This window comes from Physeter macrocephalus, chromosome 14 (assembly GCF_002837175.3).
Source record: "Physeter macrocephalus isolate SW-GA chromosome 14, ASM283717v5, whole genome shotgun sequence".
Lineage (NCBI taxonomy): Eukaryota > Metazoa > Chordata > Mammalia > Artiodactyla > Physeteridae > Physeter > Physeter macrocephalus.
In genome coordinates, this window is record NC_041227.1 from 127,232,448 (window position 1) to 127,259,921 (window position 27,474).

Sequence of the window (27,474 nt, forward strand, 5' to 3'; positions counted from 1 at the left end):
CGTATCATGCAAAACCATTTCAAATTTTTCCAGAGATGCAACATTTCCTGAGGTTGATCAAAGTGATTATGGACAATTATTTGAATCCCATGGAAAGCCACTGGCAAGTGAGAATAAAGCAGAATTCAGCTAGTTAACAATTACAGAAGAGAAAACCTACGAGGCTGATGAAATGACAGGCACTTCAAAAGAGAGAGATTTGAATTTTGGAGGATTAAGACAGGCCACTGGGAAAATTGATGATGCCTTCAAATATTTTTTTGCAAAAATGTCCTCTTTATGATTGTGCTGTGAAAGTCAAACGTGAAATCAAGGATGTATCGCACTATCAGACAATCTCGTCAGAAAAATTATGCCCACTAAATCAACATTTGATTTATTTTTTTGTTCGTTGGAAGAATTTAAAAAGAGTTGCATTCACAGCCTACTCTGGTTAAACGTAAGCTAAAACATACTTTCATAATTTGTCATTTCTTTTAAAATATGTCACAGACATTTATTTCTTCCCATCTTTTAAAAAATTGATTCACTTTGTAGCCTTTTTTGAAAATTTATTGAAGTATAGTTTATTTACAATGTTGTGTTAGTTTCAGGTGTACAGCAAAGTGATTCAGTCCTACATACATATAAATCTATTTTTTTCAGAATCTTTTCCCTTATAGGTTATTACAAAATAATGAGTATAGTTCCCTGTGCTATACGGTAGGTTCCTGTTGGTAATCTTTTTTTTTCTTTCTAAACGTAGATTTTATTTATTTTTGGCTGCGTTGGGTCTTCGTTGCGGTGCGCGGGCCTCTCATTGCGGTGGCTTCTCTTGTTGCGGAGCACAGGCTCTAGGCAGGCGGGCTTCAGTAGTTGTGGCACGTGAGTTCAATAGTTGTGGCTCGCGGGCTGTAGAACGCAGGCTCAGTAGTCGTGGCGCACGGGCTTAGTTGCTCTGCAGCACGTGGGATCTTCCTGGACCAGGGATCGAACCCGTGTCCCCTGCACTGGCAGGTGGATTCTTAACCACTGCGCCGCCAGGGAAGTCCTATTTTATATACAGTAGTGTGCATCTGTTAATCCTAATCTCCTAATTTATCCCTCCCGCCTCCCTTTCCCCTTTGGTAACCATAAGTTTGTTTTCTATGTCTGTGGATCTCTTTCTGTTTTGTATAAAAGTTCATTTGTATCATGTTTTTAATCCCAATATTCCTTGAGTGATGACGACCTTTGATATCACAATTTGATTTCTTTCCTAATGACGATGTCTGTTTCCCTCTCTCCCCTGTTCAAGACACTGTAGGCGGCCCCCCTCCTGTCCCAGAGTTCCGGTGCAGGGGTTTTCTCCTGTGGTGGTCTCCTTAGGGCACCTGTGGGACCCCGGACATGAAAGCATCTTTCCTAGACACCAGTTTGACGTGTAAAGGCTCAGAGTGCTGGCCATGAAAGCTCCCATTACTATGACAGCCAGGCATCTGCTGGGCAAGTCTCGGAGGCAAAAGAAATAGCAGTTTCTTTCCCCCAAAATACACGGGTTTGTGGGGAAAATGGTTCCGTGTCAAACAGCTCCAGCTGCACAAGCCAATCCTTGCTGTGGTTCGGGGCTGGGACTGCAAAGTGCACACCGCCGTGTCTTAACCTTGCATGAAGCCTTCTTCCTCCCTTTCTCTCCTTGGGGATCTGCTCTCTCTCTTCTTGACCCTAGAAGCTGTTTTTTTCCCCTTGACATCCTGATGGCTGTCTAAAGTATTCCCCCACCCTTCTGCCTTCGATCCCTGGTTGGGGAAGTAAGATCCCACATGCCGCATAGCGAGGCCCAAGAAATAAATTGTATTTATAACAAAAAATTAAGTTGAGTTTTTAGCAGACAGTACGTTACATTTTCAGCATGGTTATAAGGCTCTACGACACCGAGATTGTTACTAGTTCTGTAATTCAATCCGCGGGTCTTGCTTCTTCCTAACTTTCCATTGCATTTGAGTCTTTAAAAAATTTATTTACACTTTGATTTTTTTGTCATTTAATCTTCAAAACCTCTAGAATGTATTTCTGTAGACAGGGTGAGGTGTGCTGTATGGGTTATTCACGGCCGTGGTAGAGTTGTATAGGAACAACCACACAATCTCAGTGGGACACACCAGCCAGCTCATTTACTCTCTGTGGGTCAGCTGGGGCCCAGCTGAGCCTGACTCTGGGCTGTGGCTGGAATCAGGTCTGCTCCATGAGTTTCCATCCTCCTCAGACCAGCAGGACCTCAGGGTATGTTCTCTGCTCGGGGCGGCGAGCCTCTGCATCTGTCCCACTGGCCAAAGCCAGTTCAACGGGCAAACCCGAAGTCAAGGTGGGGGGAAGTCGCCTTGCCCTCCCTGAGGCCACGGCAGAGACGTGGATTTGTCTCACGCCACGGGGAAGAGAAGCACCCAGCCCGAAATTCCATCTGTCGTGCTAGTCAATTTCACCGACATCATCTTGAACAGCCACACTTTTTCTTTAAATTATGGGCCTAAGGAAGCAGGGCGAGGGAATAACTCTGTAATGCTCCTCCAGCCCTCTTATCGCAGATCGGGCGGGACAGACAGGGCAGCTGAAGCCCAAGGTGACTCAGCTGCTGGAGCTCTGGGCCCCCGAGAGGCGGTTCTCCATCCAGACAGCAGATCGGGGCACGGCACCCCTGGGTCCTGGGGGCCGTCACAGGTCATCCCAGACCGTAGGCTAGCTGGGTGTGAACGCATGCGATGTGCGCGCACACGCGTGATGTTGTGTAGGTGTGGGCTGAGATTACAACTCTCCTCGAAGCCGGTACCGATAGGAATGGTAATAAAGGCAGCTAACCTTTTGGCACTCTCCCCAAGTTCTGGGCGCTGTCTGACCGTCACAGGTCATCCCAGACCGTAGGCTAGCTGGGTGTGAACGCATGCGATGTGCGCGCACACGCATGTGCGCGCACACGCGTGATGTTGTGTAGGTGTGGGCTGAGATTACAACTCTCCTCGAAGCCGGTACCGATAGGAATGGTAATAAAGGCAGCTAACCTTTTGGCACTCTCCCCAAGTTCTGGGCGCTGTCTGAGCTCCTACACGGTGAGGCGTGTTGGAGGAAGGCTGAGCGCTGATTACTTTCCACAGAGGGGCCGCGTCCTAACCTTTTCCTTCTCTGTACGACCATCAGCTGCTTCTCTCCTCTCCTCTCTGTCATTTAATAAGGACGGGGCAGGCGAGAGAGGATGCTGTAAAATCCAATTAACTCCGGCTTCAAAAGGCACGGTCTCCACGTGGTCCCAGCTCGCCCCACCACAAACAGCAGTCAGGCCGCTGTGGCTTTCTAGGGGCAGGTGCGCTGCGAGGGGGGCTGCTGGAGTATGCAGATGGCCCAGGCAAAAAGCCCCGAGGTTAAGGTCACTCCTGGCTCCTCTCGGCAGTGCGGGGGGAGCGGGGAGGAACGGGGGGTGTGCAGTTCACTGTGTGGGGTCTCGGGCTGCCCAGCCTCCCGCCCCTAGCGCCCCCAGAGCCTCCAGCTCCCCTCCCCTTTGTCTGCCTCAAACTCTCTTCTCTCTGTAAGTCAGTGCCTGCATCTGCCAGCTTCAAAGGGAGGCTGTTCCCAGGTTTGCAGAATCGGTCCCTGGCCCCGTGCTGGCAGCCAAAACCCATCTTAGACAAGCTGGGAGGAGGTCGTTTTGCCGCAGGCAGATGTCTCTCTTCTGAAGTGGAGACGGGGGACGCGGAGCCTCGGTGTGTGCAGATGGGTGGGAGTGGAGACGGAACCTGCGGGGCTGGGAGCAGCGTTAATACAGATGGTGTCAGTCAAATGCAATGTCAGCGGCAGACGGTTTTGATGAGGTACAGCGTAAACCTTCCTTGGCACAGGAGTGTTTCGAGGTGCTTTCGGATGCCTCCCACCCCTCTCGGCTGTTCCTCCCCTACTTCGTAATTGTTTCTTCTGGAACCCAATCCCCGCCATCCCCCTGGACTTCAGCCCAGCCCGCATGCTCCTCCTGACACCCAGGTCTCATGATTCCCGGAGGTCCCCGACCTCTCGGAGTATCCCTCCTCTGGGGAGGCTTCTCCTTGGAGCTCCTCCATCATCATCAGAACCTTCCCACATCCACCGTCTCGCCGTGGGATCCCCTCGCTCCTTCCACTGACGTCTCTCCCCCACCTGCCAGAATTTAAAACACACCCCCAGATCCTTTGCCACTCCAGCCACCAAGAGGATGGGTCTGTCCTCCTTCCCTTAAATCTGGGCCGACGTGTGACTGTTCCCCCGCAAGTAACAGTAGGTCAGAAAAGGCCAGACAACTTCGGCCAGGGTCTTTGGGGACACTCACCTTCGGCTCCCTGAGCTACCAGGTAAGGATTTCAAGTACCAGGATGTGAGGAAGCTCAGGTCACGTGAAGAGGCTATGAGCATGTGTCCCTGCAGAGCCCAGCTGAGGTCCCAGCCCATAGCCGGCATCATCCACCAGACAGGTGATGACGACCCTCCAGCCATTGCACCTTCCTCGCCGAAACCCCCGGTCAAGGAGCAGAGACCAGTCATTCCTGCCGTGCCGTGTCTAAATGCCCACAGAGTCTCTGAGCATGATAAAATGGTTAATTTAGGCCATTCAGTGTTGGAGTGCTTTGTCACACAGCAACAGTAAGCGGGCCTGTTAGTAATTGCCGTTCTTACTAAAACACACCACTCATCTTCGCATCTCTCCGAAGGTCGGCCCAGACATGAACTGCAGCATCTCAAACCACTCCCTGTAGTTGCCGGGAACAGGAGACCATGGAAAGGGTGGGTGGAAGAGAAGGTTTGTCATAAGATTGCCAGAGGAAATATAGGGTGCTGAGTCAAATTTGGATTCCAGATAAACAGTGGTAAGTTTTAGAATAAGTATAGCCCATGCAACAGTTGGGCTATACTTACACTGAATTATTTGCCATTTATTTGAAATCCAAAATTGTACTGGGGATCCTTGTTTTTATTTGCGTAATCTGGAAACTCTAAAAAGCAGAGGCCAAAGGCCCTGAACACTCTTCCCAATGTCCTGATGCTTAGAGAGGTCATGTTCCTTCCACCGTGGGCAGCAGGGACTCTGGGGTCTGTGGTCAGCAAGGATCCCCAAGACTTCAGGAAGCTATCTGCAGGCCCACCCCTCTCGGCTGCTCCTCCCCTACAGGGGACGCCCAGCTGATGGCTGCAGCCAGAGGAGGAAGCTGGCTCTGCCCCAAGGTTGAATTCCATGTTCAAGGTGAGGATGTATTCATTCTCTCTGGAACCAAGGAGAGAGAAGGCCGTCTGGATGCTTCTCATCCCAGCCAGGTGCGCCTCTCTTCTGGTACCCAGATTGCCCCTGGCTCTTGCCTGACAAAGCAGGGTGGGAAAGCTGCTCTGCTCCTTTTCCCAACCAGCCATCCCTTTCTGCCATCATTTGGGTTCATTATCCAGTAATGAAAACCAGCTCATTCTCAATCTGCCGCCGTGTCTCCTACTAAATAATAGTGGCTGGAAAAGTCTCCAGTCTTTCTCTCGATCCACAGTTCTCTTGTTTTACATCTCCATCCCAGCTCATTAGCCAGAGCAACAGTAATGAGTGGGTCCATCCCTTCCTTTTCTCTCCCTTCCACACTGCCCGGGCCCTGATTCCAGGGGAGAGAGCCAGTGAGGAGAGCTTGGCCAGGCACCCCGGTCAGCCCCGTGGTAAGGGGCACAAATGGGGGCCTAGGCTGTTCATTTATTCATTCATTCATTTTCTCATTCAACAAATATTTATTGAGTACCCCGTACAGGCCCGGTGCAATTCTAGTAGCTGGGACCGAGAAATACCTTGGAAAGTCAAATGACAAAAGAAGACAAAAGAAAAGTCATAAAAGAAATGGAGCCACCTGTCCTGATCCGAAGGGGAAATATCTGAGGAGGGTTAGAGATGGGTGGAAAGGGTTCCCAAAACACGCATCATTTGTAACCCCTATTACAAGATGGGTATTACCAGCTCCATCACTGTTTCCTTTTTCGCCAACAGATTTTGAAAAAAAGGATCAGGGTTTGGGGTAAAATACAGCCTGGTGGGTGAGTGCAAATGTGCATATCTAGCCCATGCTTTTCCCCATCCTCTCACTGTGTTAGTTACCAAAAGCTGTGTAACAAATCACCCCAAGTTGCTGTGTTATCTTGAGGTGTGGGCTGGGCTTCAGTCAGCTGAAGATTGTCTGAGGTTCCGTGTCCAAAATGGCTTGCTCAAATGGTTGTTGGAAGCCTCTGTTCCTTGCTGGCTGCAGGCAGGAGGGCTCAGCACCTCTGCATGTGGGCCTCTCCATAAGGACGCTGGTGACATGGCAGCTGGTTTCCCCCAGTCCTCAGTGTCTTTGGTAACCTCACCTCAGAAATGACACACCATCGCTTCTGCCATATTCTCTTGGTCATAGAGACCAACCCTGGCACAATCTGGGAGGAGAAGACACACAGATGTGAACACCAGGAGGAGGGGTCGTTGGGGTCATACTAGAGGCTAGCTACCACGCTTACCTTTCCCTGTTTCAAACCTCATCTAATATTATGTCTTTGATCCACATTTAATAACTATTCATTGAGCCTCTGCTATGTGCTGGCAGTGTTCCAGCCTCTGGGGATTTGTCAGTGACCAAAACAGACCCCAAACACCAGATTGGGCCTGTGCTTCTGTGTAAGCCTGGATAAATGGCCAGTTCAATGGGAGGGGATGCCTGGGGGACAGTCTCTGAATGCGCGTCCTGACTCTGTGTGTATGTGTGTGTGTGTGTGTGTGTGTGTGTGCGCGCGCGCGCGCGCTTTCAAGAGAATGTAATCTCTTTCCTCTGTCATAGTTATCACTCTGCAATGCTCAGATGTGCTGCTCTAGTGGAAATCATTTCCACAGCTCCCTTTTGGAATGACCTTGAACAAGAAGTCCAGGCAGAGTCCTTCAAACATTTTCAGAGGTAACACAGCTGTGTCATTGGGCCAGATTGTTTAGGTGGGGAGGGTCAGTGAATCACCATTTGGAACCTTCTCTAGTGCAAACGAATTTAGAATTCTGCCACCAGCAACCACCCCTACCTTTACACCACACACACACACACACACACACACATATACACACACACACACATACACATATACACACACATACATACACATACACACACACATACATACACACACACATACACACACACATACACACACACACACAGCTAAAGTAATGGCTATTAGACTATGAAATATATCTCATGAACTAACTCTAAAGTCTGTTTGAAAAAGTGAATTTCAAAATAAGATGTTTTGAATAATGGCTACATCCCTGGAATAAAAGCACAACCTCCCAGAGGGACAATTTGAGTGAGATGTCCTCATTCTGATGGAGGAATTCTGGAATGTTCTTTCCTAAAACTTCTGTTGCTTTTTACTCAGACCTTATGATTCCCACTGTTGGAGATTATAAAAGTCTATCTCTAGTTTTTCTTTCTTTTCTTTTCTTTTTTTTGGTGTTGTATCTGGTTTTCCTGGGTTTTGTTGGGAGGGGGTTTTTCAGGTTAAGAACAGAGGGGGAAGGACTGGTCGTCCTCACATAATCACCACCACCGTTCTGGACGTTTTGGAAGCTCTGGCTCAGGTGTCCATGAAGGCCTGCTGTCCTGACCCTCCTTCTGGCCCCAGAGTACAGCTGTCCCTGATGGATTTCTTCTACTGTCTTTTTTGGGGAGAAGCAGATGGAAACACACAGACGTGTCTGAATCTGTCCCTGGCATGTTGCCAATATCCTCCCCCCCCTCCCTTTTTCCTATCATGTCACTTAGGAACGTCTCTCTAGTTTGGTAAACAATCACTCTGCTTGATCCGTGTTCAGTCTGCCCTCTTTTCCTGCCAGTACAAATAATTTGGCAACATAAACACTGTAACTGGTGATCGTTCGCAAGCTCCTTTCCATCAAGTACGCTTTATTTATTTCTTTTTTCGAAAAATAAAAATAAAAAAAGGGGAAAGAAACTCTGGAGGATATCTGAGTGGGCTATGTTTCTTCTGTCTGTAGAATTTCAGGAGATTTGATAAAAAAAAAACTTCTGACAGCTGGCAAGCTAAGGCTGCTTTTAAGTGAGGGCTCCTCAGATGGAGAGAAGATTCAGGGCCTGAGCCTCAGGAAGGAAGGGGTTGCCCTCTCCCCACATTATCTTTTTGCCACGTGCAGAGCCCGCTCAGCCGGGCACCCTGTAGTGACGTTGAAATGGAGCCAATCCCTCACCATCTGGCCCTGATTGTAAACATGTGTATACAAAGCGAGTGTCACTTCAGCTAATTCACGAGGGCCTGGCTGCTTTGCCGGTTGCTGCAGCTGTACCCGGGGATGGGGGTGAGGGGCAGAGCAGGGGCCCCCGGAGGACAGTGGGGTGCACAAGCGGGTGGCCTTTCTTCCAGCAGGACCTGTGGGCAGCTGGAGGGAAGCTAGACTGCGAGGCTTCAGGCACCCAGCCTGGGCATCATGGGCCCACATTTTCTTAGAGCCAGTGATGGCTCCTTACCTGGCTCTCTGGCCATCATTACTCAGGTTTAATCATGCTCCTTGCGGACTGTAAATACCCGCTACTCTCGTTTCTCCGTGTCAAGAGACTTGCACTTGAGACGTTATCATTGAATTAAAATAAATCCCCACCAGCAGTCTTTTCTTTGTGTCAATTCCACGGCCCTTCTGCTCTTTCTGCATAGATTTCCACTCTTTCTGCCTTTGCTGGGCAGAGAGATGAGCGGAATCCCCATCCCTCCGGGGTGGAGGAAGCTCTGAATGAGTGAGTTCTCTTTGAGCCAGGAGCTTGGAGATCTCGGCTTTGTCTCACAATCTCCCTGGGCCTCACTTTTTTTTTTTTTTTAACATCTTTATTGGAGTATAATTGCTTTACAGTGGTGTGTTAGTTTCTGCTTTACAACAAAGTGAATCAGCTATACATATACATATATCCCCATATCCCCTCCCTCCTGCGTCTGCCTCCCACCCTCCCTATCCCACCCCTCTAGGTGGTCACAGAGCACTGAGCTGATCTCCCTGTGCCATGCGGCTGCTTCCCACTAAGCTATCCACCCTACGTTTGGTAGTGTATATATGTCCATGCCACTCTCTCCCTTCGTCACAGCTTACCCTTCTTTGCAATGAGATCATTATCCCCACACCTTTACCCGCACCCTCATAGGACTCCCAGTCTGGGTCCCTGCCCGAAGATGGGAGGGATGGTTCAGACCAGTGAGTACTGCTGAGTGTTGGGTCCAATTAAGGGTGACAGCCACGAAGGCGAGAACACTCAGAAGTCACCACCTTTTGGTCTCCTTTGCAGCTGGGGCCCCTGCCCCCGCCCCCACCCCCGGAGTCTCTCTTGGAAAGTTTTGATGCAGCTTCACCTGGTAGGTGCAGCTCTTGCTTTGTTGCAGGAAACAAAGAGCTGCTCCAAGGAGCAGGCTTCCCCAGAGGCCAGGTCCAAAGTCTGGGTGGACTGGCTCCTCCCAACCACCCCCCTTCTCCCTGCATTCAATCTGGCTTCAGAGGAGCGAGTTTCCCCTGCCCTGCACCCCACGCACCCCCAACTCTGCCCAAAGGAGCAAGAGAGACTTTCCTCAACCCCTCCCTCCCTTTGCTCCTCAAAAACATAAACAGAATTAATTTTCGACACGTGTGGAAAAAGATGTACTTTTCCAAATAGCCTTAGGGGCTCGAAAGGGAGAAAGCTAATTATCTCCTGGATTTTCTTCCAGCCCGGACAGCGTGCCAGTAGGGATGGGAGAGCAGAAATCGGCAGGTCACCTGCACCTTGGGGTGCAGGGAGGCTGCCCTGCTGGCATTTTGGGAAACGGCAGAGCCTGTGCTTCCTGTCCCCAGAGCTGGCATCCCGAGTGGGTTGGCAGGATCCCGCTCCCACCAGGCAATCTCACAGGTGTGACTCCACCAAGGTCATTTCCACAGCATCGCTGCCCCTGGGGGAGCTAGTGCCACAGGGAGGCCCCTGAGATGTGGCCACGTGGGAGACAAGGTCCTTCTCTGTCCTCCCAGAGCCCAAGACGCTGAGGGCTGTGAGGAGCGAGGCTCAGAGGAGACCAAGTTGTGATTCTCAGGAAAAGGGACAAGCATGGGGGATCCGGCAACGCAACAGCCCAGACCTAGAGACTCGAAATGAGACAATTCCACTGTGTGCCGCCCTCTCTGTGACAGACACCTAATTAAAACTGGACAGAAAAAGGCAAGGAAGCCACTTCATCTAGACGCTATTTGCCTTGCTAATTTAGGTGCCTGTGAATGTGTGTGTGTGTGTGTGTGTGTGTGTATGTGTGTGTTTTCCTGTTGGGTGAGTGTTTATAAAATCTTAATTAGGTGTGTGTATTGGAACAGAGATGGAAACACGTCTTTTTTTTTTCCTATAATGGTCTTACTTCCCCGGGGGACATTTAAAGCTCCATACACAATATTCTCTGAGCAGGGAAAGTAGTAATGGCCTCTGACAATGGGTTTCGGGAGAGGAGGGATAAGGTATCTCTGATTCAATCACAGATGAATGCACAATTACTTACTTTTTTTTTTTTTTTTTAAATCAAAACCTCAAAATTGGACTCAAAGCAGCTATTTATAACCTGTCAGGGGAAGCTGGCATTTCAATATTAATCTCATACTGGATAAATTTTTAACGACCTTTAATGTGACCGATAAGCAGGAGGAAAATGCACCTGGCATGCACATAGGGGGTGCCTAGGATCTGTGGGAAGGAACCGAAAGAGCAGTGGGCTGGGAGTCTGGGGCGATCCCACGACGCCTCTTCTCTTCTTTTCCTGTCTCTGCCCAGTGTGGTTGAGTCCCACTCCTGGAACTAAGGTCTGATGCCGCTCCCCTTGGGTGCAATTAAGGGGGGCGTGGCTGGGGACATCAAAAGGGGCAAAAGGTTGCAGAGGAGAGGATGAGCCAGCAGGAGACTTGGCTTGGCTTCGATTACAACCTTGGGGCAATCAGACCATCATTCCACAGAGGTGGCGCCTTGAAAGCAAGCCGACCACGTGAACGGTGCCCAGGGGCTCGCCCTCATTCAGGGGGTGGGTCCAGGATGCTAGGACCAGGTACAGCAACCCTGGAGCCACGTCTTGTCAACTGGGTCTTTCTCAGGGCTAGAGGCTAGGCCATTTGTGTTTTTGATAACCTCTCTAGATCCTCCCTATGGGCCCCCAGCACATGCAGCTTGTGCTAGAGGCTGAGATCTTCCCAACAGGGTTGAGGGGTAAGGTCCTCGTGACGGGGGGACGGTGTTGCTGTTTGATGAGCCAGGTGAGGCATTCCCGGACGCAGCCTCCTTCAGCAGCTCTCACGGTTGACTGCACATATGCACATCGACGCAGAGTCCCATTCAGAGCGTCTGGGATGGGGCCGGAGATTCTATTCTGCCTTTCTAACCACTTCCCAGGTGAGGCTGGGGCTGCTGGTCCAGGGACCACACTTTGAGTAGCCAGGGTCTAGAGCCCAGAGCAGTGATTCTGCATCACCCAGAGGACATGTTAAAATGTGGATTGCTGGTCCCACCCTGGGGTTTCTAATCTAGTAGGTCTGGAGGAGAGCCTGAAAATTTTCACTTCGAACAAGTGCGCAGGTGACCGTGATGGAGTCGGGAAATGACGCTTCAAGAGTCATTGGTCTCTGGGACAGAGACTTCCACTGGGAGCTCAGGGTCCAGCAGGGGCAGTGAGACAGCAGCAGAAAGCACGATGGACGACGACGTGAGCTTCCTGGCGAGCACGCACACACCACGTGCTGCAGGTACTAGAGGGAGAGCAAATGAAATTGGGGTTTTTTTTTTTTTAATATTTATTTTATTTATTTACTTTTTTGGCTGCGTTGGGTCTTCGTTGCTGCGCGTGGGCTTTCTCTCGTTGCAGCGAGCGGGGGCTACTCTTCGTTGTGGTGCGCGGGCTTCTCATTGCGGTGGCTTCTCTTGTTGCAGAGCACAGGCTCTAGGCGCGTGGGCTTCAGTAGTTGCGGCACGCAGGCTCAGTAGTTGTGGCTCACGGGCTCTAGAGCGCGGGCTCAGTAGCTGTGGTGCACAGGCTTAGTTGCTCTACAGCATGTGGGATCTTCCCGGACCAGGGCTTGAACCCGTGTCCCCTGCATTGGCAGGCGGATTCTCAACCACTGCACCACCAGGGAAGCCCCTGAAATTGGGTTTTGAAGAGTCAGTTAAGTGCAGGTAAGTGGAGAGGAAAGAGGCGATCCAGGTGGAGGGAGCTTCCTGTCTGAGGCAGAGGAAGTAGAAAAATGCAAGAGTGTTCCATATAGAGCCACACCCTCCCTCCCAGTGCTTTCTTTCCCCGCTGGGATCACCAAGGGAAGAGCAGCCCTCCCTCTGCCTGGACCAGGAGCTGCTCACCCATGACTGCACACGCTTAGACACCTGGGGGAGATTTTAATATTACTGATGCCTCAGCCTTTCCCCCAAAGATTCTAAATTATTTGGTCTTGGGTGGGACCTAAGACCAAGGTTTGTTTTTATTTTGTTGTTGTTTTGTTTGCTTGTTTGTTTTTTCTAAAATAAAGTTCCTCCAGAGATTCTTACACGCAGACAGGGTTGAGAACTACTGGCTTAGACCCAAGTATATTCCCGTTTACCCAGCTGCACTTTGCTGGGAGTTAGGCAAAGGATCGCCCCTCCCTTATCCGTCACACCCCTACAGCATCTCCCCCGCCCCCAAAAGCAGGTAGCTGAGCATCTGGTAAACATCTGCCCTGTTCCGCCCAGAGCAGGGTGACCTATTTTTTTCCCTGTGGCTCCGCTCACACTGAGGGGCTCTTGGGACAGAGGGGCAGATGGGAAAGTCAGCACGTCTGTGCTGGTGCTGCATTTGGGTGTCACCCAAGCGCTTGTTTCTCTGTTAGATTCCGGATGCAGTATTTAGGTGGTAAACCGCTGCCGCCAGGCACTTGCTGGGGAGATCAAAGCAGCTGGCAGCATCCAGAGATGTCCTGGGCTTCTGGCTGCCAAGGGCTGGCAGCTCTGGGCTGAGGCGAGATGAGGCCAGCGTACAGACTGTGTCGGCCTGAGTACAGACCCCAGGTGGAAAGCAGCACACCTGGGACGAACTTGGTTCACTGCGGCGCTTCCTTCGCCTCCAGCACTGGCTCCCCCAGCTACCAGGGGGCATGCTGGGTGCACGCCTCTCTGTGCCCAAGCTCCCCTGGGACGTGGACCATGTGCCATTCACTCTTACGGCTGTCTGCGGGTCTCGTGACTGAACATCATTGTGAGGGAAGATGGGGCCACAGAAGATGAGGCAATCCTGTCTACAAGGCTCCATCCCAATGGTTCCATCTTGGGGGTCAGATACCCGGAAGGAGGCCGGGGGCTTGGGACCCTCTCCTCCCCTTCCTCTCCTCCCCTTGAAAGAAAAGCAAAGAGAGGCTGGATTCCACCCCTTCTGCGGCTGACTGAGGGGATTTGGGAGGGATACTGCCCAGCCCGCTGATTTAGAGCGTCTTGGATGTCTCCCTGTGTCCTCCTGTGTCCTCGGGCCCCTCTCACACGTCTTCTGGGGCTGGCAGACCGAGGAGGAGAACCGGGAGAAACCAAGCCTGCAAGATGCTTCTGGCCTTGGACACAAGCCGGAGCACACATGTCTTTCTGGGAAGCGGCCCCACGCGCTGCAAGGCCTCAGCCGCCGCCCTGTGTCACCAGAGCTTATTAACCTTTCTTCCACGCGGCGGAGAACATCACGTCTCCCCACGCCAGCTCTCGAAGACCTTCAGTTATTTAGCGTGGGCTCCCCTCCCCATTTTCAGTAGGCGCTGTTATTAACATCTCCCTGGTTGGATTTCTGAAAGAGCAGTTTGTCTCAACTGGACAGGAGAGTTTGAGAGAAGCATGTGAACTGGATACACTGGGGCTCAGGTTTCCCCTCCCTCCTCCCCCTCCCCGCCCCAGCGCAGCTACTTGTTCCCAAACCGTAAGAGGCTCTGTCCCTCCCGTTGGGACCAAGCCCCCATGTTTGTTCCTGGAGGGTTTGGGATGTTTTTCCAGCCTTCCAGCTACCTGTCTCCCCTCTCGGAGAGGCAGGGAGGAAAACGGAGGCTCCCAGGGAGGGGCTCTTCTGCGCACACTCAAGCGCGCACGGATGGAAAGAGCAGCCGGGAGAGCCCCGTCTCCCGCAAACGAAAGATGCCGTCCCCCCCTCCCATCTTCTCCCTCCCTCCACTTGGTCCACAGAGGGTGTGTGTGTGCTGAGCGTGTGAAGCGGCCACTGCAGGAAGTCACCAGGCTGGGCTCAGGAGGGTGGATGCATTTGTGGCCACGACAGGAATGCTCTGTCTTAGCCCCGCAGACCCAGGGTGCTGAGCAGCGTGCCTGCTTATGGCGGCAGCAGATCCTGAGCCAGGGTGTGGCTGGAAGATGGGTCTGCTGTATGTGCAGGGCTTGGAGCAGGGGATGCTGGAGCAGGCAGGGATGCAGCGTCAGGTGGAAGGGGTGATCTGTACTATCCCTCCCAGCCCGGAAAGCTTGGGCTTCTAAGGTTCTCGGAACAAGACATCATTGACCAGTCCTCTAGTCCAGCAGCAATGGCGGTATGGACTTAAAGAGCTTGTCCCAACTGCTTACCCCTCCAGGATCAGGCTCCAGCCTGACTTCGTCTCCCCCACCCTCCTGGCTCCCAGAACTGCTGCCCCCGGGCGTCCGTGGGCTCAGCTTGCTCACGCAGACACTGCACCAGGATGCCTCTCCTCAGACCTCATCAAGGGTCAAATCAAACACCACCCCCTCCATGTTGCCTGGATAGCTTCCCTTCCACCTCCTCTCCGTCCCCGCCCACCTGCCCAAGCAGGAAGTCAGCTCCCTCCTCCGAATGCTTGGAACGCTTTCTCTGTACTTTGTCAGGGTACACATCGATTTTTCCTTTTTAATCCAAGTTATCTACCTGCATGTCTTATATTACCTCCGAGTCGGCAAGCTCCTTAATGATAGGGGTCATACCTCATCCACCTTTACGGCCACACTGCACCCAGTCCCGCAAATGTTGACGGAATGAGTAGAAACTCAATCTAATGACGTTCTGGGGATGTGTGTCATCTTGAGAAGGTCATTCATGTCTGCGTTGCTGTTGAAGTTGGGGGCCCCTCCTGGTCTAGGAGCGGTGGCGAGGTGAGACGCAGTCCTCTGAGTGGTCGATCAATTAGCAGGCATTTCCTGTTACACCTCACATTACTGTGGGATGGTGTTAGGTGCTGGGGGTCTACACACACGGACGGGACTTAGGCGGATGTCACTTGCCACCTCCCAGCCCCTAGCAACTAACAACTCCCTGATCTCCCAGCTAGTCCAGCCAGAGACAGTGATCAGAGCCTTCGTGGTTCTCATGGGACTCCCGCCACCTCCACCATCCGACTCTCCTAGACCTGGGCATATTGCGTGTGTGTGCGTGTGTGCGCCTCTTTACACTAGAACATAAGCTTCACGAAGGTGAGAAGTGTTGTCTGTTTTGATCCCTCATGTATCTTAAGCACTTAGATCAGACCTGGAACTTAACAGGAGGTCAGTACATATGTGTAGAGTGAATGAATGAATGAATGAGCATATTGCGTGTGCGCGCGTGTGCGCCTCTTTACACTAGAACATAAGCTTCACGAAGGTGAGAAGTGTTGTCTGTTTTGATCCCTCATGTATCTTAAGCACTTAGATCAGACCTGGAACTTAACAGGAGGTCAGTACATATGTGTAGAGTGAATGAATGAATGAATGAAGGATCTTAGCTATGACATCACCACCGAAGTCCTCATCGTGGTCTGTGACTCATTTTGTGCAGGAAAAGCAGCCCCTCGCCTCCTCCCCGGTGAGGCGGACAAAAACCTCACCAGGACCCAAAACTAACTCCGTTCCCCGTGCTGATTTGCAAATCTCCAACGGTCTCAAGGGGTTGAATGAAATTCTAAAAATAACCCTGCCCAGATCGGCTGCAACAGCAACCCTTTCCTCCCTCCTGGCTGTGGGAGGGGCCCACATCTAGAAATTCAAACAATAGGGCAAGCCAAGTCCCAAGAGGCCTCCCTCCTGGAGCTGAAATAATAATCCCGGGTTTTTGTCAGGATTTTCTGGATAACGCTTGGTTTCTCCTGAGCTTGAAAGGAAGGACTGTCCCTGCCAGTTGGAACCACGGTGCCAGAAAGCTGGCTGAGACTGTACGCACCCTTCAGACTCAACTCACCGGTGTGTTCAACTGGTGTCTGGCGGGGGCCAGGCACGGGCGTCTGTTAACCCATTCGGTGCTCACGGTAGTAGATGCTGTTACCCACACTTTACAGACAGAGAAAGGTGCTTGCTTTTCCAGCATTATCTGGCTGGAGGTGACAGAGCAGAGCTTCGAGGCCAAGCCTGTGACTCAGAGGCCGGGGCTCAGTCACCTCTGTACATGGGTGGATGGTTCTATTCCTAGAATTCCGGAAACTGGGCTTGCGCAGGGTGTGGCCACATGGCATAGCAGAAGGCTTGGTGATGGTGGTGCTATGTGTGTGTGTGTGTGTGTGTGCACACGCGTGCGAGAGAGAGAGAGAGAGAGAGAGAGAGAGAGAGAGAGATCTTCTATAACCCATGGCTGGTTTCTCTGCAGATCCTTTCAAGGACTCCTGGACTCTGAACAGAAAGGCAGAGCTATGGTCCAAGGATGCGGTATTGAAGGCGGTGCAGAAGAGTAAAGGTGAGGGGCAAAGAGAGCAGAGACCCATGTGATATCTACAGTCTCAACCAGGAATCACTGCCCTCGGGACCCAAGGGGCTCCCCAGAACCCTTCACCGTCGTCACCAGCACAGCAATATCGTTAATAATATTTATCGAGCATTTGCTCTGTGTCAGGCATTCATTGACAAAACCCTATAATGTAAGTGGCATAATTATCCCCATTTACAGACGGGAAAACTGAGGCCCAAGGACACCCATTCTTTGAGTAAAACTGGGGGAGGGCCTGGCTGGCTGCCTCCAGGGCCCTGGGTCTTCATCTCTCTGCCACATAATATCTGGAGAAAGCAGAAAGCTACATGTATTGAGCGCTCCAGACTCACTCAGAATTCGAGAAGGGAGCCAGGAGGGCAGGGTGCGGGAAGGACCCAGGATCAGAGAGGGCCTGACCTCCCCAAGATGGGGGAGGGGGGAATGATACCGGCACCTGTATTAACATGCAAATTTCTGCCTTGCTTGCTGGTTTATCATCTGACTTGTTACACAATTTGCCAGTTATAGAAGAAAAATTAACATAATGGGGCCCGAGGGAGTGGTTGTAAAAAGGAGACCAAACGTTACTTATCCGAGGTTCCACTACAATTATCTACTGTGTTTGTTCTTTTCCTCCCCAGAAAAATGAGACCCTTAATGCCAGCGACAGGGTGCTGACCAGGCAGGAGGAAATCACTCCAGAGCAGAGAGGCTGCACGTTTGATTGTCTTTTTCCCTTTGATATTCCCACCCAGTTCTCCAGACCCCCTGCTGGTACCTTCTTGGGGTAGTTCGCTCTGCAGAGCAGGGCAGGGTGGAGAGTTTCTGAGCAGGAAGAGAGACAGGTTCGGCAGGTGAAGTTCAGCTGTATCCTCTGTCTTAGTCCTCGGGGCTGCCCCTCTCCTGGGGGCTGCCCCTCTCCTGGGGGCTGCCCCTCTCCTGGGGGCAGGCTTGATGTGGAGGTGGGGCAGCCCCCCAGACCCACTCTCACTGGCTACCTGCCGGACGCTTAGAACTCGGGAAGGTTGCACTTCCCGCATCCACAAGGGGGCAGTGACTGTGCGGGCTTGCACCCCTGGAGCACGCCTGTCCTGATACCTGACCACTTTTCCTGCTCCTAAGATCCCTTTCCAAGCTGAACCTGCCTGCCTGGCCCGCTCCCGGGCTCCTGGCAGGGAGGCACCGGGTCTCATTCAACTTGACTTTGTCAGTCCCTCGCGTAGTGTGCTCAGAACATAATAAGCAGGAAATAAATATTGCATGAATGAATGAAAGCGGCTTCTGGGAACACGTGTCTGTGTGTTTTCAGGTCATGTTTACGTTGTCTTCCCCGCGGTCTGGCTTCTTTTAGGTCCAGCCAAATCTTCTCCAAGCCCGGAGGCCTCTGATGATTTCTCAGGCTTCTAGAACCAGCATATTCAAACTGCCAGAGGAGCAGAAAACGATGTTCTCCAGGCTGCCCACGCACACTGTGCGGATATTTTTGCTTTTTACAAGCCTTAGGCTTCCCGATCGTTCTTTTTTATTCCACCACAGAAATGAGGACTTCTTTTGTCTTCGTTCCGGGAGTGCCTGCCCCTCATTTATTTCTGCCACAATATGAAGGATAAACCTTCCGTGCTCCCCTGAGTTCAATTCACAAAGGCCAAATTCAACGCCATGCACCAAAAGCTCTAAAGCTGTGTTGAGCAGGTAGCCCTTCAACATCTGGTTTCCCAGATTCTCTGGAAGAGAGAGCCATGACGTGGCCATTGCATCCACACAATTTCTTACCAGTTATACTCAAGCTGGAGGAGCCATACTCTGGTGCCTGGGGTCAGGGGGTTGGATGGATTAGAAGTCAAATTTCCAGTTTGATCTCTGGCTGTCCACCTCTTTGAGTGGCAAAACAAGCCAGTCTCCGCCTTCTCGGATGGCAAGACAACCCAGCAGCTTCGTAGAGAAGGCAATGCCTTACTTGTACCTCGAAATCTCTAAGGAAACAGGCACTTTCCTATGGCCTAATTCCAAAGACTGAGATGAGGGTATGAAATGAGAGAATTGGAGGCCCTCCAGGGACATCCCAGGGGTCAGCAAACTATGGCCCTTGGGCCAAATCCGGCCAGCCACCTGTTTTTTACAGCCTACCAGCTGAGAATGATATTTACTTTTTCAAATGGTTGAAGAGTCAAGAGAATAATGTTCTGTGACACGTGAAAATGATACCACATTCAAAGTCATGTCCACAAATAAAGTTTTATTAGTAACCTGGCCCTGCTTGTTCATTTACGTGGTGTTTAGGGCCGTTTTCACACTACAGTGGCAGAGAGCAGTTCTTGTGACAGACACGGTAGGGCCTGCAAGGCCGAAAATATTAACCATCTGGCCCTTTACAGAAAACGTCTGCTGAGCCCTGCTCTGTGGCTCAGAGGCTTCCTCTGCCCCTCCTCCCAGCTCCCAGTGTGTCGCCTGGCAACCTGAGCATCACGGGGAACTTTCCTGCCTTTTGAGAAGATTTTCTCTTACCTTACTTATGCTTTTTTAAATGAAGAGAGAAATGTATTAAGGATGAAGCTGGGAGCTGGTAATTCTTGGAATATGATATTTTTTGGTGACCTGGCTCAAAGTCACTGAACTTCTCTCTGGGCCTTATTTTTCTCCCCCTGAAGATAGCGTGCCAGAAAGTGATAGGAAAGTCAGACGGGTGGGTAGGTCAGTGCTGCTCTTGGGGCCCAAAGACCCAGACCTCCCAGGACCGACTTTATTAAAAGTGTCCCGTTGGTCTCTGCCTTGGGTGTGCGTGTCCTCGTCAGGCATGTAGCAATTTTTGGTTTTGAAGATACGATCCTTGTAACAGCAGGCACGTGGTTTTATTTTTTTTATTTATAAAAATATATTTTTAAAAATATTTATTATTTATTTATTTATTTTTTGGCTGTGCCCGGTCTTCATTGCAGCGTGCAGACTTCTTGGCTGTGGCACGCGGACTCTTGGTTGCAGCATGCGGACTCAGTTGCGGCATGCGTGTGGGATCTAGTTCCCCAACCAGGGATCGAACCCAGGCCCCCTGCATTGGGAGTGCGGAGTCTTACCCACTGGACCACCCGGGAAGTCCCCGTGGTTTCAAATATTTTGCCAACTGATGTTGATTCAGCACCCACGGGGGCAAATACACTAAGGAGATGTGGGAAAATCAGTCAGACGAGGCCCTTTTGCTCAGAGAACATGAACACACATGATCTAGTACATAGACAGCCCATCAGTGGATGGAAACACAGTTAACTGGGCGCCCACCACGGTGTGGCCCCCACTTTGCATCCATGATTCTCACAGCCACCCCCAAAGGAAGACAAAAGTAGCTCCCTTTCCAGATGAGGCAACCAAGGCTCAGTACCCAAGGTGCCCCGTCCAGTGGGTGGTCTCCTCATCAGCCGGTCCCCATAGCCAAGCTGGTTCCATTGCCAGCCGAGAGCATGGCCTCAGTGGAGAAAGGAGTAGGAAAAGATGGCGCTGCTGTTGCTCTGAAGGCTTGACTCAGCAGAAGGGAAGTAGAGGGGTGAACTGGTTTACCTTGGGAAGAGTCTCCAGATTAATTCTTAGGGGCCACTCAAGGAAGAAATTTTCTAAGCTCTCTGGGCCCCAGGGAGCCAGGCTTCACTTTTAGCTGAGCAGGTGGCTAGGAAGGTGGGCAAGGCGATGTGCTGATTTCATTCTGCCTTGAATTACTGGCTGGCATGTCTGTCTCCCTCACTGGATTATAAGCTCCTTGGTCTCAGGGACCATCTCTTAGCCACTATTATATGTCCCAAACAAATAATGGTTAAGCGCCTACTGTATAGCAGGCAATATACTTGCTGAAGGGCACAGTGCTTTGTGTACAGTGAGGCTGTGTACACATACTGATTATCTAAACGCTTAGTATACGAATGAGTCTCTGCTGTTAAGTTTGCGTCAATGCCAGGCCTTTTCTAGGGGCTTCCAGGAGATTCCAGAGACTTTGAAAAAAGAGGGAGGATGACAGGTATTCGAAATAGCCATATTTCCCCAGTGTCTTACTCCATCCTGCATCTCTGCTGTGAAAGGGATGGTCTCTCTGTCACTAAGCGGGGTCGGCAGGCTGATCTTCAGATGTGCTCCTTTTTCCAAAGTTCATCTCCGGTCTCTTTCTCTTGATCCGCATTTATCCTGTCCTGGAGTCTCTCTTTAGCTCTACCTTCATTCCCATATTCAGTGCTCATGGCTCCTATTCTTAGTTAAAAACAGAATCATCCCAACTAGTAAAGGCTTCAGGTGTCACTAGGTGAGGAACTGCCCTTTTCCCTAATGCAATCAGGAAACCCCGCTCCTCACATTGTGGCAATAGAAGACGTATCTCAGGTGGGATGAGAGAACAGGCTTCCCTCTCTCCAGCCCCGAGATCCACCTTGGAGCTGGGCCTCTTGTTCAAGTCTCCAGGCTGGCTGCCTGCCGTTCTTAACCCTCCAGGCCATGCACGGATGCTTGGCAGCCGGCATTTAGTCAAGGCGGTACTCAGGGATACAGAAAGGAAAGAAAAATGAGGGGGCGGCAGAACTTGGTGAGCTGGCATTGAAGCTCTGGCTTGCTCTCTGAAGCTCCCAGGCCCTCTTCCATCTTCACTCCTAGGATGAGACAGATAGTGACATCACCTTGGCATCCACCACCGGGAGCTGTCACCTAGACAACGGCCCTCCTCAAGGTGAGGCCAGGAGATAAAGGCCAGAGGCTCATTTCTGTGTTTCAATTTCCAGTCTGAGGAGATGCTGCCTCTTTGGACCATGGGTCCTGGCCCTCCGTGCAGGGGTGAGGCCTTAAAACCTGTGACCTAACAGGACAACCTCTCCAAACACCATCAAGTCAACCCAACATCCCTTCAAGAGGTGTGTATGAACAGCAAGTGGCCATCTGGTTGTCTCAAGAGTTTGGGGTGGTGGACAGAGCCCCAAGAAGAACAAATCCCTTTAAGGCTCAAAGGGCATACCCTTCAAGACCCTGTCACCTCTGTCCCCTCCTCTTTCTAGCCTACAAAATTGTCCAAGGGCAACTTGCTACCCAGACCGTGTTCCACCACTTCATAGGCAGAATATGCCTTGCTCCATCCGAGAAGGGCTCTGTCCGCTTATTTTTTTGAACCTCAGTGGCTTTAGTCTCAGCCACCCAGCTTGCCTCTGGGATTCATGAGAATCTACATCCGTGAATCTGGAAGGTTCTGCGTGTACGTTACAGGAACAAAAGGAGAGAAAAGAAAGTAGGTTCCTCAGTCTCAACGCCATTGCCGTGTGGATCCCGGTCCTTTTGCGTGGTAGGGACCATCCTGTACACGGTAGGATGTTCTGCAGCATCCCTGGCCTCTACCCACTAGACGCTGTTCTCCGGTTGTGACAACCAAACACATCCTCAGACGTTCCAAATGTCTCTTGAGGACAAGAGTATCTGTGGTTGAGAACCACTGAGAAAAAGGAAAACAGAAATGGTTGGAGAGTTGTTCCATGTATTCTGAATTCACGGCTGGGTCACCAAAGCTAGGTGCTGGCCCCCAGCCCTTGACCTTGGGCCATTCCATTCCTGCACACATGCCCTCCGCCAGCGGGCTGGGTGGGCCCCTGTTAATTTCACCAACCTCCCAGAGGCACCTTCTCTGAGCGCCAGCCCCTGAAGCTGTGGGTGGTCAGGAATGTTGCTTAGTTCGATTTAACAAATCCACACGGTAAAGGTAAAGGGATTGTTGTGGAGGGGTGAGCAGGCCAGGATGGGGGTCCCTGATGGTCAAGATTTTAGGATGTCATAGTTCTGAGAGAGGTGGGATTACACAGGAGGTGGCTTCGCTTGTTAAACATTGAAAGCATAAAATTGAAACAGTTGCTCTATCTCCGCCAACCTTCTGACTAATTGACTGTTTGATTAACTGTGAATCTCTTTGTCTTTTAAACATTTAACTTTATAGGTGGTTGACTCCGTTCATGCCTGATGGGTCTTCACTTCCCTCCTGGGCTGGGCGTTCTCTCCTGGCCCTTCTGAATGACCAAAACACAAGGAGAAAAGACGAGGTTACCGTTGGAGGGAGGTCTGAAGACCCTTAGCCATGTGAGAAAAGGTTCGCAATATCGTGCTAATGGAAAGTGTACATGGTGTGATCCTAACTGCACCTTATCCTATGGAGAAGTAGGTGTACACACACTCTGGAAGTCTTGATACATAAGTACCAGAATGTTAACATTTACCTCGAGTGGGGATTATATGATTGTGGTTTTGTTCCAGGTTTTCTACAATCAGTATGTATTACTTTTATAACCTGAAAATAAAACCGTGTTAAAGATTTTTTATTTTGTGTCATTATTATCGTTATTATTATTATTTAACGCCTGCAGAGGCTAAGAGGAGAGGGGCTTGTCATTTCCGGAGGGGAAAGACCACGTGGGGACAGCTGACCCCGGGTTGGGGTGGAGCAAAGGCGAGCCTAATGGTTTGGGGGCCAGGTTCCTGCGATCCCCCCAGAAATGAGAGGGTGTACATCTTGGGCGCCCTCCTGACGGGCCCTCACCGTGTCTGCTCATCTCTGGGGCATTTGGTGAACTGGTAAACAGGCCAGGATTCCACATCCAGAGCTTAGTGCCTTGGGGCCAGAGTAAAGTCAGCCCCCAGCCAAGCCACTGCTTATCCGCCCCCCAGGGTCACCCTACTCCCCCAGTGGCGAACTAGTGGAGAAGCCCAGCCAGGCAGAGGAGGAACCCCACGCCCCGTACAGGCACAGCCTTCAAGGTCAAGGGAAGGTAATGGCCAGATTTCACTGGTGAGAATGCAGGCCCTGCTGGCGTGACCTGTTACAGACTCCACTTACTGGAGTTAGTCTTGGAGATGATAGAAGACAAAGGTCTCCGGCTTCAAGGAGCTTCCAGTTTTCAGGCTCAAGGAGCAACAGATGAGTGTGTAATTTTAAGAAAACCACAAATGGAGAGAGTTATGGGAAGGAAGGAGTAATTCCGCTTGGACAATCCAGGGTGGCTTCGTGGCGGAGGTGTCATTTGGAAGCCCATAAGGTTTCCATGGGTCCTGAGGATCAGCACGGAAGAAAGTGAGAGAGGAAGGGTGTTTGTATTACACACACATTCCCGGAGGCTCGGATGACTGGCCTGATTCCCAGTGGCAGTAGAAGGAGAGAGCTGGTCAGTATCCTTGGGGGCTGGTCTCTACTCCTCCAGAGGCAGCCACTTTCCCTCCCACCGGGCTCTCCTGGTCTCCAGCAATATCTCCGTCCAGCTCCTCTCCTGGGAAGGGGTTGCTGGCCAGGGCAGGAGGACCTAAGCTCACCAATCTCACGCAGTTCGGTGTTCTGTGCATTGTGCATGGTCAAATCAATTCATTTGGAACCTGTGATGATTTAATCGGAGCAGGAGTGATACCCAGTTTTGCATCAACACGCTGGTTCGTAAGCAAATCATTTCAGTAAACAAAATCCCAAGGCCAAGCTGCTTATCCTACTGCAGCAAGCCCTTGTCTTGGGCAAGGGCACTCCGGGAGGGAGGACAGTGACAAAGAGAAAAGGAAGGGGGCTGGCCCGCCCCAGGGTAGCCTGGACCTTGGGGAATGAGCCTCCATCTCACGTGGAGTCAGCAGGTCACCAAGACATGACTCGTGCCTGGGCTTCCCGGGTGTGCGTTGCAGGGAGGTCCCACCAAAACTCACTGACCCCCCTCTCGTCCTCCTCCACCCTTACACTCGGGCGTAAAAGGTAGATGACATGGGAGAGGCCTGGCCTGGGGACGAAGTACTGTGAGTTCATCCCCACCTGCAGTTAAGAGCTTCAGGGTCTGTGCACCTGGTTTTGAATCCTGATTCTATGCTTACCAGCCATTTGACCTTGAGCAAGTCATTTGCCCCTTCATAGACCTGCTGACGTCTAACGTTGAGAGTTTACTAAGCTCCAGGAGTCATGCTTAGCGTTTATCGCGTAGAGCTCTTATTATCTTCACTTTGCAGATGAGGAAACTGAGGCAGAGAAAGAGAGAGGGGTTAAGCCGTATGCCCAAGGTCACACAGCTGCTAAGAAGAGGTGCCTGGGTGCTCGTTATCTCATGGGGCTGCTGGGAGGGGTGACTGGGTTACCCGCAGCGAAGCACACAGCATCTGGCACGCGGTAAGTGCCTGGGAAATGGTTGTTACCGTTGTTATTATATTGCCTCTTTGCTCCCCGCCCCATCCCTCTCCCTGCCAGGCAGAGACGATCCCAGCAGAGCCTCCGTGGAGGGTGGGAGCGCAGGGCCATCCATCCGTTCCAGAAGGCTGCCCAGGTGAGGCTGGAGCCCGGAGGACCAGGACAGGATGGAGGGGAGCGTTCTCCCGGCCAAGCCCTGATTGGAGCCCATTTACATCTTAAAACTTAACTTAGAAAAAAAAACCACAATCCATCAGCCAGTGATGGTGTAAATTGCTTTGCTAAATATATTTCTGGGTACATGGTAAGTAAAAATATCATGAATTTAATAAGCCTTGGAATTCACATTTTTCCAATCCTAATTAAGTTTCTGCTCTGCTTTGGACGTGCTCTTCTCTTCAGCAAGGTTGGGGAGGGAAGGCTCTTATGTTTGCTTGTGCTGGGCTGGGCCCAGCTAGCTGCTTCCATTAGTACATTTCATCCTCCCAACCGCTCCGTGTGGCTGGGTTCATTATTCCCGCTTCACTGAGGCTGGACCAAATCTCAGGGAGGCTCAGTGTTCTATCTAAGGTCATGGCCAGAAGTCAGGATTTGTACCCCATTCTGGCTGCATCCTTCAACCACCCCCACTCCCTGGGTCCTAATGGGTCAGTGAAGCGGCCCTCTGGTTCCAGCTTGGCTGGAACAGCTTGGCTCACCCCCTTGGGGGCGTCCTACGCCTTGACAGCTGTGTCCATGCCCACGTGTTCACTCATGACCCCCCCGCCATTCCCATGGACACACCACGCGCATACAAACACCAGCCATGGGTACCACATCCCACAACAAAGACCCGTGGGTGCTGATGGCAGGGAGAAGCGCCTCTATCCAGAACGGCTGCCACAGTGGGGGAGATGTTCACCATTGTGATGGTTGATTTTAAGTGTCAACTTGGCTGGACCACAGTGCCCAGAAATTTGGTCAAACATTATTCTGGATGTTTCTATGAAGGTGTTTTTGGATGAGATGACCATTGAAAGCAGTGGACTTGGAGTAAAGCCAATTGCCCTCCCTAAGGTGGGTGAGCCTCAGGCAATCAGTTGAAGAAAGTCTGACTTCCCCAGAACAAGAGGGGATTCTGCCAGCAGACAGTCATTGGACTCCAATCACATCTCTTCCCCGAGTCTTCAGTCTGCCAGCCTTACCCCATCAGATTTGGGACTCGCCAAGCCTTCACAATCACATAAGCCAATTCCTTAAAATAAACCTCTCTCTCTCTCTATTTATATACACATCCTGTTGGTTCTGTTTGTCTAGAAAACCCACACGAACACAGCCATGTTCAAGCGCCGTGCCAGGCCCTCTGTCAGCACAGAACCTTCTCAGGGCTCAGGGACGTAGGAACTGATGTCCACCGTTTTGCAGATGAGGAAATGGGGCTGTGGAGAACTTGGGCGGCTTGCTTTGCATGCTGGCGGCAGGGTTGAGAGCTCTGGAACTCATCAGAGCAGAGTCTGAATTTCAGTTCTGATGCGGCAGCACTAGCGTGGGCCTCTGCTTCTTCAATCATATAGTGGGAAAACAGCTTCCCCGTGGGGTTATTCGGGAGGCGAAACAGGGTGACATCTGCAAAGCAGTCAGCAAATGGGAGCTATTAGGAGGGGAGCAGAATTGGAATTAAAGCCGGGGTGTCAGTGGCAGGAGCCTGAAACCCCTGGGTTCACTGGCCCACGGTCTCCACCTGACAGCCGGGAGTGGTAAGGGCTCCCTGGGCTCTGTGCTCCGGGAGGGGACTGGCTCCTCCAGGCTGCCCTAGGACTGGCATCCGGGCTCCCTTCCCATTTCCTGGGAGGCAGGGCACAAAGTGTGCGCGGGAGGGGTGACGAGGAGGGGCGGCACCCCTCCGCCGGCATTGCCTAGTCTGCCTCAGTGCTGCTGTCTAAGCATCCACAGAACATAAGTTGCCTGTTACAGAGTTACGTTCCGAGGCACAGTGTATCCCCCAGAGAGCTGCACGTGCCCGTGGGCCAGCGCGAGGAAGGAAGAACCCGCTGCCCTTCCCTTCTGCGGGGCCCAGTGGGGCTGCACAGCCCTTCCAAGTCACTTCAGGAGGGTTCCCAAAAGCCCTGGAAGCAATGAGGCTGGTGAGCTGCAGGAAGGAAGGCAAGGGCTCAAGGTGGCCCGTTAGCATGTGTGTGCCTTGGCTACCCCACTTCTCCAGACCTGGGCTTCGGGAGACCTGTCCTAACCTGCTTAAAAGCCTTCGGGAGACCTGTCCTAACTCTGCTTAAAAGCCTCCTTACAATAGCCAGGATTTGGAAGCAACCTAAGTGTCCATCGACAGGTGCATGGATAAAGAAGATGTGGCACATATACACAATGGAATATTACTCAGCCATAAAAAGAAAGGAAACTGAGTTATTTGTAGTGAGGTGGATGGACCTGGAGTCTGTCATACAGAGTGAAGTAAGTCAGAGGGAGAAAAACAAATACCGTAGGCTAACACATCTATATGGAATCTAAAAAAAAAAAAAAAATTGGTCATGAAGAGCCTAGGGGCAGGACGGGAATAAAGACACAGACCTACTAGAGAATGGACTTGAGGACACGGGGAGGGGGAAGGGTAAGCTGGGACAAAGTGAGAGAGTGGCATGGACGTATAT

The 27,474-nt window shown here is 51.4% G+C and overlaps 1 protein-coding gene across 1 annotated transcript in view; it reads left to right on the plus strand.

Annotated features, from left to right (window-relative positions):
* Window positions 1–27,474, plus strand: part of DNAI2 (dynein axonemal intermediate chain 2) — a 198,407-nt gene that overhangs the window by 140,410 nt on the left and 30,523 nt on the right. The window contains exons 23-25 of the mRNA XM_024130234.2: window positions 1,348–1,402; window positions 2,544–2,689; window positions 21,307–21,379. Coding sequence (XP_023986002.2) covers window positions 1,348–1,402; window positions 2,544–2,689; window positions 21,307–21,379 — 274 coding nt within the window. The remainder of the gene's footprint in view (window positions 1–1,347; window positions 1,403–2,543; window positions 2,690–21,306; window positions 21,380–27,474) is intronic.